General features: G+C 39.0%; 1 protein-coding gene across 1 annotated transcript in view; it reads left to right on the top strand.

The window, feature by feature from the left end:
• The first annotated feature begins 4,363 nt into the window (after window positions 1–4,363).
• LOC112842611 (plexin-C1) overlaps window positions 4,364–16,334 on the top strand; it is a 29,183-nt gene continuing 17,212 nt past the window's right edge. The window contains exons 1-13 of the mRNA XM_025899449.1: window positions 4,364–4,464; window positions 4,541–4,646; window positions 4,725–4,785; window positions 5,125–5,227; window positions 5,406–5,481; window positions 5,821–5,862; window positions 5,987–6,120; window positions 7,950–8,129; window positions 9,016–9,124; window positions 9,302–9,472; window positions 9,556–9,723; window positions 10,050–10,149; window positions 10,322–10,413. Of these exons, the coding sequence (XP_025755234.1) occupies window positions 4,364–4,464; window positions 4,541–4,646; window positions 4,725–4,785; window positions 5,125–5,227; window positions 5,406–5,481; window positions 5,821–5,862; window positions 5,987–6,120; window positions 7,950–8,129; window positions 9,016–9,124; window positions 9,302–9,472; window positions 9,556–9,723; window positions 10,050–10,149; window positions 10,322–10,380 (1,410 nt within the window). The 3' untranslated portion in view covers window positions 10,381–10,413. The remainder of the gene's footprint in view (window positions 4,465–4,540; window positions 4,647–4,724; window positions 4,786–5,124; window positions 5,228–5,405; window positions 5,482–5,820; window positions 5,863–5,986; window positions 6,121–7,949; window positions 8,130–9,015; window positions 9,125–9,301; window positions 9,473–9,555; window positions 9,724–10,049; window positions 10,150–10,321; window positions 10,414–16,334) is intronic.

Below are 16,334 nucleotides of genomic sequence, written 5' to 3' on the forward strand. Positions count from 1 at the left end.
CAGATCAGTGCATGTTGTGGTTTAATACATGAAAACATTTGAGAGTTTGTACTCAGGAAGCCTACAATGGTGACCTGCCTGACAGTGTTTTATTATTGTCCTCTGCAGAGAAAATAAAGTCAATAAAATAAGAAAGGTACCTGAATTTCATCTATATCAATATTCAACTTTGGATAATATACTGAAGTATTCATAATTAGAGCTATTCTATCATATCTTGTAATATATTGCATTATTTAATTTAGCAAATGTTCTGTACTGCTGACAGTACAACTGATTACTTGGAAGAAATTCTATCTGCTTCCATCCAAGCTCCGCTTATGTTACAATATTTCGCCATCATAACAGCTGCTACTGCTACTATTTTATTTTATTTTTGTCTTCTTCGATACACAAATGTTGCTTTGTTGCTATGTTATGAAGGCAAATCCCATTACGAGATGGACTAAACATTACTAAACAACAACTAAACATTTTCTTTCATTTGTAAGGGGTTTAGGTGGAATGAGAGAGCTGTCACCTTTCTGGAATTATAGTTCAGTCACTCAACCAATTTATTGACAACATTCTAAACATAACAGTGATTACTTGGAAATAAACAAAAAGACACTTTCCATTACAGCATTACAACAGTCCCTCGTACCGGTGGGGCTCTAAATTCCCAGTTCCAGTGACAGATGTCAGTTATGGTCACTGTGCTCTCATATGACTTGATAAAGATTCATTATCAGTATCCACATACTTCATGAAATGCTGTGAACAAAACACAAGGCACAAATCAGCATCACTCTCTTGAAATAGCACATTTTTTAATTATATATGAGAAAATTGCATCATAGTCAGTTCAGTTTATTGAGCATTATTTCATATTTGAATCATGTTCATGTATGTGATTATACAAGGTGTAAACACAAATAATGGATGTGCTGTTTGGGTTCATAAATTTAAAGCACTTCATTAGGTTTGGAGTGATGACAGCTTACTTCTATTTTAACCATCTTGAGTTCTAATCTAAAGATATCTAAAGTATCAGATCTGATGATCAGTGTGTTTGTTTCTCGGCCAAAGATCCTGAAACCAAAGGCAGTCCTCTTCAGGCACAGCTACATGACCTCTGTGCTGGCAGTGAGGCAGAGAGGCTGGATGGTTTTCTTCATTGGGACAGGAGACGGGCAGCTCATTAAGGTGTGTATGAAATGAAACATCTAAAGTACCATAACATCAGTACATCTAAATGCCATTTCATCATCCTGAAATGTGCTGGATTCCTCCCATGAAACAAACATGAAAAATAGTTGTGTCACCAAAATATATTTGTTGAATTAGCATCTATTAATAAAATCACAAACAACCACTGACCCAAAATAAATAACAAACAAAGCTTTTTAAAGGCCAATTATTTATGATTTTTTTAGCTTGCTTATTTGAACTAGTCTCATTTTATTTCATTGTTGAAGTCTTTGCTGCAAACTGCAGTCACTTGTGGTTTCACTTGTGTACTCTCAGTCTCACTGTGGGTTTATCTGCTCACACACATGCAGGTGTTGTTTGTGGAGTGGAGAGATGAGAGATGTGACCATGAAAGCACTAAAAGCTTCTAAACAAGTATTTTACTGATATGACGAAAGTTAGAAAGTAAACAAGAAGAACTTTGAAATGTAGTGAGAAACTATTGAAAACATACAAATAAGAAAACTGTTGATGTTGCAGGTTTTAAATACCTCAAGACTGCTCTCTTCCCGTTATCTTCCTCAGGGCTATGTTAGTTCTCACCAGTTAGCAACAGGTACACAGCTGCTAACAGTTGACACATTAAACACTGAACATCACAGGACTGATTAGCTTGACCCACACCTGATCTCACTTTTTGAACCATGACTGGAAGAATCTCTGATGCTAATATCAGACTGATGCATTGCTAGTGTTGGCTACCTATATGTTACTATGGTGGGATTCACTGTCTCTGCTGTTGGTAATCCCATAGAGACGCTGAAGCCTGTACATGATCAATATTTGTCAAAATGAGGTTGTCCAACACAAATATGATAAGATGGCGACTGAGTTTTTTGTATGAGTGAAGACTTCGGCCCTGCTATGACACAGTCAGAAACACAATTTGTATCCTAAAAAGAAGAAGGAGATACTTTTTTCTCTTTTTTTTCTTTTTTTGGGGGGGTTCTTTTATTGAATTATGGCTCTTTTGGTAAATGAAACCACTCGGATGCAGTTGAAGTGCAGACTTTCAGCTTTAGTTCACTCGGCTGACCATAAAGATTGCATAAAAATGTCAGGAATTAAATCTCCAAAAGTTGATTCTGTTCATCTGAACGTAGCGTTTTCAGTGGGAGAAAGGTTTCGTCACTCACGCCGATACTTTCTCAGCAATGCAAAGCCCCCAGCATCTAACATCACCATGGAGGAGAGGAAGGCACTCACATCACTTAGTAATGACAACAACATTATCATCCTTCCAGCAGACAAGGGTAGGTGCACAGTTTTGCTAAACCAGAAAGTCTATCATGAGAAAACTTTGTCACTGCTCGGTGATGAAAATACTTATGAGCCCCTGAAACGAGACCCAGGCAGTGGCTACAGGAAGAGGGTGATAGACTGTCAGAAGCAGTTAGAACGAGACAATGCTATTGACCGGACCTCATACCACAGGCTATACCCAGGGGAATCTACACCAAGTCTGTATGGTTTACTAAAGATACATAAGCAGGGTGCTCCTTTAAGACCGATTGTCTGTATGATCAACTCGGTCACCTATAACATCTCCAAGTTTCTGGCTTCGATCCTCAACCCGCTGGTAGGCAGCTCTGAGCACCACGACCAGAACACCCTGGATTTTGTTGAGAAGGTGAGAGATGTTACCATGGAGGCAGATGAAACCATGGTCTCGTACGATGTTACATCTCTCTTCACTTGCATCCCAGTCACGGAAGCGTTGGAGGTAGTTCGTAAGACATTACAGGATGACCCCAACCTCAGCAACAGGACCACTCTCAGCATCGACCAAGTGTGTTTGCTTTTGGTACTGTGTCTTCATTCCACCTACTTCACATACAAGGGTCAGTTCTTCCCTGTACAAATTGGCCACGATGGGTGAAAGTGGGGAACCCATCGCACACCCATGTTTCTGCCTGTAGCAGTGGAAAAGAGGGCTTTGTTATCCTACCCTGGAACACCACCAAGTCATTGGTGCAGATATGTGGATGACACCTGGATGAAAATCAAATCTCAGGACGTAACACATTTCACGGATCACATTAACTCTGTGGACCGACACATCAAATTCACCAGGGAGGATGTGAAAAGTGGAAGTTTAGCCTTCTTAGACTGTGCGATTTCCATCAGTAATGGGGGAAATCTAAAAGCTGATGTGTACCGTAAACCTACGCATACGGATCAGTATTTAAGGTTTGACTCTCATCATCCACTGGAGCATAAATTGGGTGTCATCAGGAAGCTACAACATAGAGCCAACACCATCCCCAGAGGAGCAGATGAACATGACATCAAGAAGGGTCATTGTCCATCTGTATTATGAAACACGCCCCAGCTAATTTGACTGCATTTAGCTGGATTTGAGCAGACAGTAAGTCTCTGAACACCACAGAGTTCATTCAGCTGCTTCTGTCCTGTGTCACATCATAAATAAACAATAATGTCCCAGTTCCACTGGCAGCCATGCACGCCATCACACGCCCTCCATCATGTTTCACAGATGATGTACAGATGTTTTCGCAGCTTAAAGATGGCTCATTTAACCTGCATGGAGAGCTCTTTTGACTGCATGTTGTCTGTTCGCAGCAAGATCTTCCAAATACAAACACCACTCTTCAAATCAACTCCAGGCCTTTTATCTACTCAACTGATCATCACATGGTGAAGGAATTGCCCACATCTGCCCATGAAATAGCCTTTTAGTCATTTATCCAATTACTTTTGGTCCCTTTAAACAGAGGATGGCACATGTTAAGGAGCTGAAACTCTTTAACTCTTCATCCAGTTTGAATGTGGATACCTTTAAATGAAAGCCAAGAGTCTACACATTATGCCTATATCTATTATATAACTGCAAGTCAAATATGTTTCAGCACAAAGTAAAATTAAATAAATAAATTCTTGTTTTCACAAATTCTTGTTGTCAGCTGTCTGTGGACAGGAAGTATCACGCTGCCTGTCCCACGGTGCTCTACAGGACCAGTGATGACCGCAAAGTGATTCCCAATTTACATCTGGATCCAGTGGATCGTAAACATGTGTATGTGCCATTTAGAAACCAGGTACTTATATTATTTACTGATTATCTTAATGTCACATGTACCTGTGCTGCATTTTAAAGTGTTTGTTGTTCTAGATGAAGCGAGTTCCTGTGTCAAAGTGCAGCACGTACACAAATGTGCAGGAGTGTTGGTCTGCACAGGATCCATACTGTGGTTGGTGTGACTCTAAAAGCAGGTGAGAGAAACAACATGTGCAGCTGACGTCTTCAAACAATTCTGAACTTGGTGATCATTTCTTCTTCTTCTCCTAGCTGCACATTTGAAGATGACTGCACAGATTCAGACTGGCTGTCCATTCCTGATGAGTCCCAACACAAAATGATTTCTCACAAAGTTGAAAAGGACACAAATGGACAGGTACAGCTTACAAACACACTCGGGACTGTGATCATTTGTGGCTTTCAGTTATTTGTCACTTATGTTCTTCATTTTCAGATTTTACTGAAACTCCACACACACCTGACTGTGGGCCAGAAAGTGTCATCCAACTTTACCTGTCAGTTCACTGCAAGGTCCAGCTCAATTTGTGCTCCGAATAACCCTCCTCCAGTTCCCACAATGCACCTGCATCCTGTCTGATCGTACACTTCCTGCTGATGGTCAGTGACTTTTCATAAATTAAATACTTTGCAGTCAGACCTGCTTACTGATTTGCAACATCTCCCAACCAGCAAAATAGAAACATTACAGAGCTGACTCTGACAGATGAATACTCTTTACTAGTTGACAAATCTGAGCTGTTCGTTATTATAAACTGTGCAACTCATTACACATATGTTTAAAAATTAGTAATTGAAGGCTATGACATTGATCATGTTATTTTTTTATTTAACAGGTCTGCATGTCACAGTGAAATTTAGACTTGGTTCAACACAACTGTCAGAACAGCTGAGGTTGACCAACTGCTCTGACATCAGTGGACCACCAAGTTCAGTCTTGTAAGTTCAAGTCCAGATTATAAAGATTATGAAGATGGATCACTAATAACACAACATTATGTGTCATCACCAAGAAGAATGCATTACTACTGAGGAGTCTCTTTGTTGTATGTTGTATTTTTGGACATAATCATTTTCTTGATGATTTCAACACTAATATGTGATTGTTTCTCTTCAGGTGTCAGCAGTGCATCAAAGCTGGTTGTGGATGGAACATAAACAGATGTTCCTGGGCCGATCAAACAGAGATCAATGTAATAATTCATGTCTTTAGTTTACCTAGTTCAGGATTTTCTTCATTAAATCTTCCACTTTAAGTTTACATTACTTTTGAGATTTGTCTACCATTATTAAGAGTGGGTTGGTCTAACGTTCAGATATCTATGGCTTCACAAAAGCAGCAATATTATATACAATAATATGTTAACTGATTATGACAACTCACAAATACCAATTCAGTTGCTTGACAAAAATTTTGATTAAATTTTTTCCTTGTAAATAAGACAGAAGTTCCATTCTCATCAGTTCTACATAGTTTCTTTAGACAGTGACATTAAACCTGCCATATTGATTCTCTCTGCTTCCTCCTGCAGGACAGTGTTTGCCAAAATGTGCAGTCTGGGAAGAACTTCTCTGTGAGTCTGAACCTCAGCCCTCAAACTTGTTGTTCCTCTGACACCTTATTCATGTTCATCAGAGCTTCTAACATCAGCAGATGGCACTGGATTAAAACTGATCGTTTTTGTGTCTTACTGTCAGATCCCAGAGATCTCCTCCATCACTCCCAGTGTGGTGTCTTTCTACGGTAGAAACCACGCAGTGCTGTCAGGTCATAACCTCGATGATGTGACTGCAGTGAGGATCCAGGCAGATACTGACTGTGCTCCAAAAGAGTGAGTCACTTTACACACACACTTGTTTAAATAATTGTCTGTCTGAAATCAAAGAATGGTTAAATGACAGTTTCCTCCAGTTAAATACAGATAAAACAGAAACTTTGCATAATTATGATTAAGGAACTGACCTCACAGCCCATTGTTCCTTCAGTGGGCTGGTTTCAGTCATTATGCAAATGTACTGTTTATAAGGTTTGGGGAAACCTGCAGTCAGCTGAGAATGAAGAAGTCACTTGGATGAGTGACGAAACGTTTCTCCCACAAAACGCTACGTCCAGATGAACAGATTCAACTTTTGGAGATTTACTTTCCTGGATGATTGAGAATGCATCAAGACGAAGAAACTTTGACTATTGCTCCTGATCACGTTCTCAGAAATTAGGCAGCATATCAATTTTTTAGACCCTTCATTTCAGTCGAGTCTCAGAAACTAAGGTGTTCTATTTGACAGTTCAATCTCTCTTGAGAAACACTCTAAACAACTGGTCCAGAACTGTTTTTATCATTTAAGAAGCATTTCTAAACTCAGACTACTGGTGTCAAAGGCAGAACTTGAGATGATTATTCATCCTTTTATCTCTTCTCGTTTGATTTTTGTAACGGTCTTTTTACCTTTCTCAACAAATCAGCTTTGGATCGCCTTCAGACTGTACAGAATGCTGCGGCAAGACTTTTAACTGGCACGAACAAAATGTCACATATTACTGTTGGTTTGGCTTCTCTTCATTGGTTGCCAATAAATTTAAAGGGTTCATTTTAAAATTTTAGCCCTAACTTTTAGAGCTCTGCATGGCTCCCCAGTACATCTCTGACCTGTTGAAACCTCGTGCTTCATCCCGAGCACTTAGGTCATCAGGTCAGAGGTTACTGTTGGTCCCACATACGAGATTCAAAACACATTGGGATCGGGCTTTTCAGGCACTGGCACCAAGGCTGTGGAACTCTCTTCCATTGTCTTTATGCTGTCTAGACTCCATTGACTCATTTAAGAAGCAGTTGAGGACATTTTTATACAAAAAAGCTTTTAATTAATTTTTTTTTTAATATTTTATAATATTTAACTTATTCTTCTGGTTTTATTATGAAGCACTTTGAGATTTTTATCTGTGAAATGTGCTATATAAATACATTTTACTTACTTACATCTGAGAGTTTGTGCTTTGGATATAAATGACATGTTAAAGAGCAGAAATGTTTCCAGGGAAACATCAGCCACATTATAAACTCACATATTCTACAGTTTAACAGCTTTTATGAGCGACCATCTAGTTTTATGAATGAGGACAGCTTTTTCCTAAAGAAACTGGAAACTCTTTTTGTTGAATTTCTTCCACTAAAATGAAGTCCTCATGATGTTTTATATGTGCTATCAAATGTAGATAATAATGTGTAGCTTTGGGGGGTTTAGGCTCCTTGGTCAAAAATATTATTTTTCATCTACAGTGAAAAGCGTCAATCTGAAAATGATGAATAAACACCTGAAGTTAAAATGTCACACATTTTGCATGTCATCACCGTTGCTCAGGGAGACTGTCAGAGTGTAAACCTGAAACTAGAGCTGAGTGTTTTGCTTCTTTATGCATTTGTGGACTTTAAAGTAAATGTTCACTATTTTGTGGAAAGATCTGCCTCTATGAGCTTGTCTTTAAATCTGAATTTACGGTTTACTTTGTAATCCAAATAAAATAAAGGATGTATTAAACTCATAAAAACACAGATTAACATTTATTAATTTTGAGGAAGACTTTGCTGCTCAGCTTTCTTGGGGTTTTCTGCATGTTGTGATGATGTTAGTGACTCTGTTTCTCTCTTTGTGTTCTGGTCAGATCTCCTGTTTGGGACAACACTGGTTTCAGTCTGATGTTCCACATTCCCACTTCAGATATCAAAGGTGTGGTCAGGGTATGTCTTCTCCTCCCAGATGGTCGTTGCCATGGCAAAGCTAAAATCACTTACAGCTCATTACCATCATGCACCAACATTACTCCCAGCAGCAGCTGGATCAGGTATGTTTAGTTTTGCTGAAACCTCCTAAAAAACACAGAAGATACAGAACTTCTATCTGTTAACGTCTCAGAAAGTGTTTTGACCAAAGAAACATCACATCAGTATCAGGTGCTGCTACATCCTGCTGTGAGAGAACATATTTATCATAAGAGGAAGGAAGTTTTTGCATTGGTTTGACCTAGGCTGGTTTTACTGAACCTCATGGTTGAGAAAGCAGTATCTGTCACCCTAAGACTACTTCCTGTTGGAGTCCGCAGCTCTGTAGCCTCAGTCAGCCACCTTTTTATGTTCTGCTATCTGCAGAATGAATACATGGCGTAATTTGTTAGCTTTTGAGTCCATCACACACTTTAGTTTGCAGCATATCATCTATGCTAAAGTAATCATTCAGTCCTTTGAATTCAGATGCGGACTACACTAGTATGTGGAGAACTCTTAGTTCAAGTGAAACATTGTTAGTAGTATAAAACTGGCATCTTCTTTACCTCCTACAACTCCTTCCCCCACCTGTGCAAGTGCATGTATGTGAATGAGCGCACCTTCATTCCCACCCAGACCTGCAAGCTTTGCTCTTTCATGTTGGATCAGCTCCAGATAGCAATAAGTCCTATTAGTGAGTTTCTTAATCAAGCTGAAAACAACAGTAACATCTAAACATAAAAAGATCTTTATTAAATGAAAACTGTTAAATTTGGAGGAAATGTTTTTGGACATCTCTCACGACTCTATCAAATAAATCATGTTTAAACACAGTCTGAATAATTCACCCTGTTAAGCATTGATAAAAAGTGGGTTATGCTTACTGTTCGAATGGAGTGTGGGATCAGATGATTTTTTTCCTTGCTGTCCCTCTGCTCTGACTAAATCCTGCTTCTTCTCCTGCAGTGGGAAGAGGAAGATCACACTCATGGGGTCTCACCTTAACTTTGTTGAAGGGGTCGTCCACAGCCACGCAATGCAGGATGTCAGACTTCCCAGAAACATCAGCTCTCAGGTGGGTCTGTAGACACAAACAATGTGCCTTTGAAATGACATCAAGATGTTTTCATACATGAGCTCTGAACATTTTTTGGAGGATCAGATCTGGAGATCTGACAAACCCATGTCATAATCTTATGTCCTGCTTTAGTCATGTCGTGCTGTCTTTTGTGTTTATTTAATTTCATTGCAGTACCTCACCTACGATTCACCTGCAGCTAGGAGTTTTTCTAGCAGCACTCTGTTTGTGAAACTAGCCAATGAAACCTTAGCCTGCTCCACAAAACTCTCCTACGTTCCAGACCCTGAGTTTACAAGCGTCACAGCCACAAGGACAGGGGAAGATGTCCACATCACCATTCAGGTAATGTTTTCTTGAACTACACATGCTCAAACATGTGACGTCTGTTCATCAGAGCTCAGCTTTTGTTTCTCTTGATGTTTCAGAAAAAAGCAGACAACCTGGAGATGATGATAGAAGAGTTATCAGTGTGGGGCATTCAAGACAATACAAAATACCAGTGCATCATGGAAGCCAAAGAAACCTGGACCAACACTGACTTTTTCACCTGTGGATTTAAAAGCCCATCCAACCATGAATTTGAGGAGTTACTGGTAAATCTTTCTTTTATGCCACTCCAAGCGAGATAAGTAACAGAGGAAAAAACAAACCAAACTCGTTGTATGGTGAGGTGTTCTTTAGAAAACTTCCTTTCTTTGTGGAGATGACAACATCAAAGTTCTCAGTTTGAGGTTTTCTAGAGGAGAAACCTGAAACTGAGATAACCATGTATCATGAGGGTAAACAGACCTTTTCAGCTGTATTGGTAACAAACAGTTGCCTTTCAAACTTCAAAATAATATTTATGCATACAATAAAGATTTTGACCCATTGCTCAGGTGAGACCTCCCTCTGTAAAATGTTTCTCTTTATTTTGTAGATAAAGTATGGTGACAGGACAGTAAGTCTTGGGCTTGAGTCCCAGTTACACAAAGCCCTTCAGATATTGCGTTTCATGCTGATACCCTGTGTTATTGCAGGTAAGCAACAGAAATGTTTCTTTTCTACATTTATGGGTTATTAGACAACATGATGCAAAATGATTGTTTTACACCACTTTCCACTTTGATTTCAGCAGAAATAATTGAACATTTTTCATCTTCACTTTATGGATGATGTTTCAGTTTAAATGAGTTACTGTTTGTCTTTCAGTGTTGATGATTATCTATTTCTGGCAGAAGAGACTCACCGTTGAGATGAATAAGCTCTGACCACTGACCAGCCTGAGTGTTCTTGGGAAAAAGTTTACTGTTTGTCTCAAAATATGCATTATAAAGCTTCTGTGGAATTACAGGGATTATTTTACATAACCATCATCTTATCATTGCATTAATTATCATTTCATCAAAGTGTTTATTGAAGTTGCTGGCATTATGTTATAATTTATATTATAGGGGTTATCATAATCAAATATTAACATGTTTATTATAGGTGCAGTTATAACTACTTTAAAATGATTGAGTTAAATATATATATATATCATAACTCATATGCTGAGTATATTGTTACAGTAAAATAGTAGCTGAGCAAAGGCCTGAATGTATTCAGCTTCTTGTGGTATTTGAGTTTGCTTAGTTACAGGTGACGTAAGGATGTCCAGCCCATGGTGACCTCAAAGGCCTTAGATCATCACCATATTCTTAAGAGGATGCCAGAAAGAGGAACCTCTATGTTGCAGTTAATTCTTAAAATACATGAATGTTCTGTACATGCAAATTATGTGCTTGTAAACGCAAGAAGGGGCGTTACAATACCCTGATGTTATAAAAGCAATCTAGAGTGTATTTTGGGTAGAGATGTACAACTGTTTGGCAGTTTACACCTCTCCACGCTGCGTGCATTCATTAAAAATCAATTGTTTGATTGACCTCTTCTGGACCATCATTGTTTTACTCTCATCCTCAATTTCGAACCCGTAACATTTGGTGCATTGGCCGAGGGTTGAGGGAGAAAAGTTGGAGGTTGAGACTGAGAGGGTCCAAGGTGCTCAAACAGGCAGACACGAGTCAGTGGTCGAAGTGAGTGGACATAAGCCGGCTTATTCAAAGGTAAGGCACTACCTGTTGAATTATTTCCAAACAGTGCTGAATTGGTTCTGACAAAATTGAAAGTCTACTCACTGAAAATTACTGGTAAAGGTCTGTTTTGATTTTGGTGAAAATCTCATGAGAATTGAAGTTGAAGTAATGATAATGAAACGTTGAAAATAAGTAAAGAGAATAAGAGAAAATAAGTAAAGAGTAATGAGAATAAGTGTATTTAAAGCAGTTGGACTGCAGAGAGAATTTAGAGTTATAGGTTATTGGCGAAGTGTTTGTGACAGCAAAGTCTCAATTGAATATAAAGCCGGGCTTGGACACCGATATGGTGGGTTTATGAGTTTTTGGTGTCTTCAAAATAATTAAATTGTATAGAACGGAACTGTGGACAGTTCTAAGAAGTGCATTTCTCGGAGGTGACGCTCCAAATTTCCTGAGGACGCTCGGGATCTTCCTTGGATAGGGATAGTCCGACTTGGCATTTCGTGGAGAACTTGGGAACCTCCAAAATAGGCCACTGACTGGGTCAGTTTACCGTCCGGGGCGGTGGTTTGCACTTTTTTGGTCAGTAGAAACCGGGTTTCGGGCGTGTAACTTTTAACTTAAAACTTCGGGGAAGCCTGGGATGTGAAATGTCCCCAAAACAGAGCTTTTCGGCAGGCGTAGTGAGTTGGTTGACGCTTTTAAATTGTGTAGGGTCTTAGATATGTGACCACGGCCCGGGGCCGAGACTGGTTAAATTGATGACAAAAAACTCAGGGAGTTTATCGGTCGGACCGTTAATTTAAAAATTGTCTAAATTGTGTAGGTTTTGAAATGAGAGGCCTAAAATCTGTGCAGTTGTAATCATAGGACGTCTGTGTAAATAGATTAAGAGACTTGTCTGAGTCTGAGAGTCAGGCTGGTATTATTTTTAGATTGTGTGTGTGTGTGAGAATGCAAATAAGGCAGCTGAGAGGTCCATAGAGTATGAGGAAGTTAATAGGGACTGCTAGACATTGCTGATGCATGTACTTAAGACGCTGGTTTTGTTTATTACAATATGTAAGTAAAGTTTTATTTCTTGCCATGACTGTATGACTTTTTGAGGGGTTTTGAGATAGGATACATAAACTGTTGATACTTAAGACCGTTACCTGGGTTCTGAGAACTGAAATTGAATTTGAGATAATTTAATTAATAAATATGTCTGTAAGCAGTGTGTGTTTTGGGGTGTCGAAGTAAGATGTTTTAGGATTTTAGATGGGTTTTGTTTCAGTTTGAGATAATATATACAGTTACATTTTCTGTGTGTGTGTTGTTGAGTGACAACATGCGCAGTTTAAATTGGGCGCTGTTCCTTCCTCTTTTAGTTTCAAAACACAAAGGCTGTTAGATTAAAAATTACTTTGTGAGGAACGGTTTGACTTTTGACTAGGGAAATAATATGCTTACTTTTGGGTCTATGAAGATATTTGACCTTCAGTGATGTTATGAGAGGTTTCAGTTTTCTTTTTCTTTTTTCTTTTGACTTGCTCTTTCTGATCATGGAAGGCATGTCCAAGATACTCGTATGAAAGCGTATTTCGAGTGATTTTAATTGTGTGAATGCTGTCAGTATTTGATTTGAGTGACTGGGTGATTTGTCTGAGTAAGTGAAAAGGGGAAGTTTGAGAGAGAGAAAGGCAGTGCGTGTGAGACGATTTATGGCGTCTGAAAGAGGTTAGAGCATTTAAAAGGTGTGTATGGAATAAAGGAGTGTGAAATATATTTCTTGTGTGATGAAAAGTAGGATGTGCTAAAGTTTGAAAGTGCTTTTAATTCAAGAAAACAAAAAACAAAGGAGTTAGATTAGTTTGAGGAACAGGAAATATGGCTCTGTGTACCGAGGCTGCTGCAACAGGAAGTGTGTGTGTGTGTGGGACAGGAAATGCATGCCCATAAAAGGAACTGAGTGTGTACAGAAAGAACACAGAGAGATAGATGAGTTAACTCTAGGCACATGAAGCAAATGAAGCCTTTAAAGAAAAATGCATATATTACTAATTATATGGTTTAGTGTGTCAATACAGGTGGGCGTCTTTCAACTTTGCAACTTTGAGTTCAGCAGCAGAAAAGTAGATTAAAAGAATTGGGAGAATAAGCCAGTTTTTGGCTCGAAATTGTGCGGCTGGATCTCTCACTTTGTCCCTGAAGCGGAGAAGAAGTTCAAAGGACAGTCAATCGCCTGATGAAGACCGATAGAACATCGTGGACGTGAAGAAGTAACGGAAGCTAAAAGACAGTGCACGCGAAAGCAGTAACACTGACAACGACTGATGAGTCCAGCAGCATGGAAGAAAGCACGTGATGCAACATGCATGCTGGTGAAGAACAGCGTGATATGTCTGCTTGAAGGCACTGACTGTCATATTTGCCAAGCTTGGAGCAATCTTGGAAGAAAAGACTGAAAAGATGAATGGAGAAGAAAACAGAGCAAATGAAAATAAGACTGAAGGAAGAGGAAATACTGAAAGATCAAAACAGAGAAGAAACAGACTGTGTTTGCTGGGGCTCTGAAGCCCGAACAGGACACTGTGAATGGAAAAGGACCAGTGAGAGATGAAGCTGGACGAGTTTGACTGCGAGAAGATAGGAGATGATTGGGTTGAAATTGAACCCTGAACCCATGAATTGTTTAGGGATGTCCACCATATCACAACAAAGAGGTAAACAATACAAAAGGTAAAGATAATCAAAATAACTGACAATTATATTAATGAATAGAAAACACACATATACCAATTGTTACATGTGAGATTATTTTTGAAACGAATCAGAAGTGAGATAGTTTGAATCTAGAGCTCAGTGAAAAGATGCATAAATTAAATATGAATACATGAAAATGCAATGAATATATAAGGATGCAATGAAGAAAACAGCTTACACTGCATTTACATGACCACATAACGCAAGGAAGAACACGCTTACATACATGGCATAATTGGTATTTTTGACTAGAAAAAGAGAAATGGGTCGTTTAGGCGTCCGTGATAATAATGAAAATGTTTTAGTTTGTTATTTTTAGGGGCAAGCAGACCTGGACCAATTCTCCAGATCCAGGAGTCGATGAAACTACAGGTTAACATGAATGGATATGTTAAGGCAAGTTTCTGGTTGAATTGTTTACAGTGTCCAGGAACCTGACAGCAAGCCTAACTGGTGGTGGAAGACCAGCAGGGCTGTGATTTAAGGTGGGGAAGTAAAATTTGGGTTAGTGATTGGGGACGGAGAAAACTGACTCTTTAACTGGAGAATGGGAAAGTGTCTGTGAGACTGTGAAGCCATATATGCAAAATAGCACACACAAACATACGCAATGAAGATCGGCTTGCTACTTGTATGAGTGATAGAATGGTGTGAATGTTGAATAAACTGATTAAACTAGTTTAAAAGGGTGACTTAGCAGTGCTTTTGCACTGAGTGATCAAAACAAGTGATTAGTATAGAAAGAAAATGAAAATAATTGAATAGTGGCATGAGGTTTAAAAAAGTATTTCTTTTGCCAAGTTAAATTGTTGAGATATGGCTGAGTATGGAAAAAGTTTGAGAGCTCGTGTGAATGTGGACAGAGGAGCTTGCTGTGTGGGTGTGATTGAGGCCTTAAAGGAGGGGTAGATTGTTCAGAGGTGCAAATTTGATTAGGAGGTTTATAAATTAGTGTTGACACATTGTTGTAAGATCTTAGGCTGAATCTGAGTATGGTAAAGTGCCTAAAGGGGGATATTGTTGTGTACGAAACGGTGCAGCTTTTGGCGAGGTTTTCAGTGTGTCGAACGGGTGAAATTTCAGATTCTTGAAGATTTTTGAGGTTGTTGTTTTATTTTAATAGAGGGAGTTTTGATAAACATGGACATGTCTAAAAGGGCCCATAGTTTCTATAACAGTGCACTTAGAAAAAACCTGTCAGGTGATTTTGTTTTGTGTTTTGATGAGCTAATAATCAGCTCTCTTTTTCTCATTTTTGTTCTAAGCAGGCCTGCAAAAGAGTGGATAACAGCGCTGAAAATTCTCGGTGACCTTCTCCAGATTACAATAGGCAGAGGAGAAGGCTAACTCTCTGTCTAAAAGGATTGCCGCGAGCCAATCCAGTTCAAAAGCAGAAAGAACTATTTTCTTAAAACAAAGTAAAACAAATAAATGAGTTGATGTTGCTGAGAGTGAAGACTGAATATTTGCGAGATAGTCTCCACTGTCAGCAATACCTGATGGTAATGCGTGTGAGTGAATGTGTAAATGGATGGTGACTGGACGGACCAGGCAGACCATAGGTTGGACCGACTGGACACCGACAAAAGACTGGACTAAGGTTGGACACATGACTGATAATTGTTCTGTTTTAACTTTTCTGTTATAACACAGGTTGGATCATCAGTGGAGAAAGTGAGTATAAAAGGTGATGTTCTGGTTAACACACAGGCTTTTGTTTATAGGACGTTTCAAGGATGCAGGCTGTGGATGGAGCCAAGAAAAGATTTGACATGATGATTAATTTGATTTCATTCCTTAAAAACAGGTTTGAAGGTCCGGAGCATTTATACATAATATGATAGGACTAAACTCTTCTTTTAATTCCCTAACCTAAGTGAAGGATTTTGAGTTTGTAACACATGAGATGTGTCACAAAAAGGGGGGTGTTAATATATGCGATTAGCTACATGAAAGGTGCTCTTTTAGGGTTACTAAGCAAATGTCTACGTGACCTTTCTGAGTTCTGAGAATAACTCTGTTAAGTGAACAGGAAACACGTCGAGACAGCAATATAGGGCAAATATGTTGAGCTTGTAATTAAATGTGGGACTTGAAAAGAGGAAGCAAATTTGGTACAGGACGTACTTGAGATGATCAGACGAGAGAAAGGAGAAGAACAGAGCACAAATACACCTAGTTGTTTATATTACAAAGAAGATCAAAAGCGTGTTAGACACAGGTTATAATGGAAGCATAAAAGGGATGAGAGGAACTTTACATAACATAGAAATCCTGCAACAATTCGTAAATTGCCCAAACACAGTGTTCAGACCGGATATGCGCTACCCGTTAAAGGGGGCGAAGAAATCAGGCCTAAGTTTGAAAAATGAAATGGGTTAACTCGATAGAGGATGTTT

This window comes from Oreochromis niloticus, linkage group LG17 (assembly GCF_001858045.2).
Source record: "Oreochromis niloticus isolate F11D_XX linkage group LG17, O_niloticus_UMD_NMBU, whole genome shotgun sequence".
NCBI lineage: Eukaryota > Metazoa > Chordata > Actinopteri > Cichliformes > Cichlidae > Oreochromis > Oreochromis niloticus.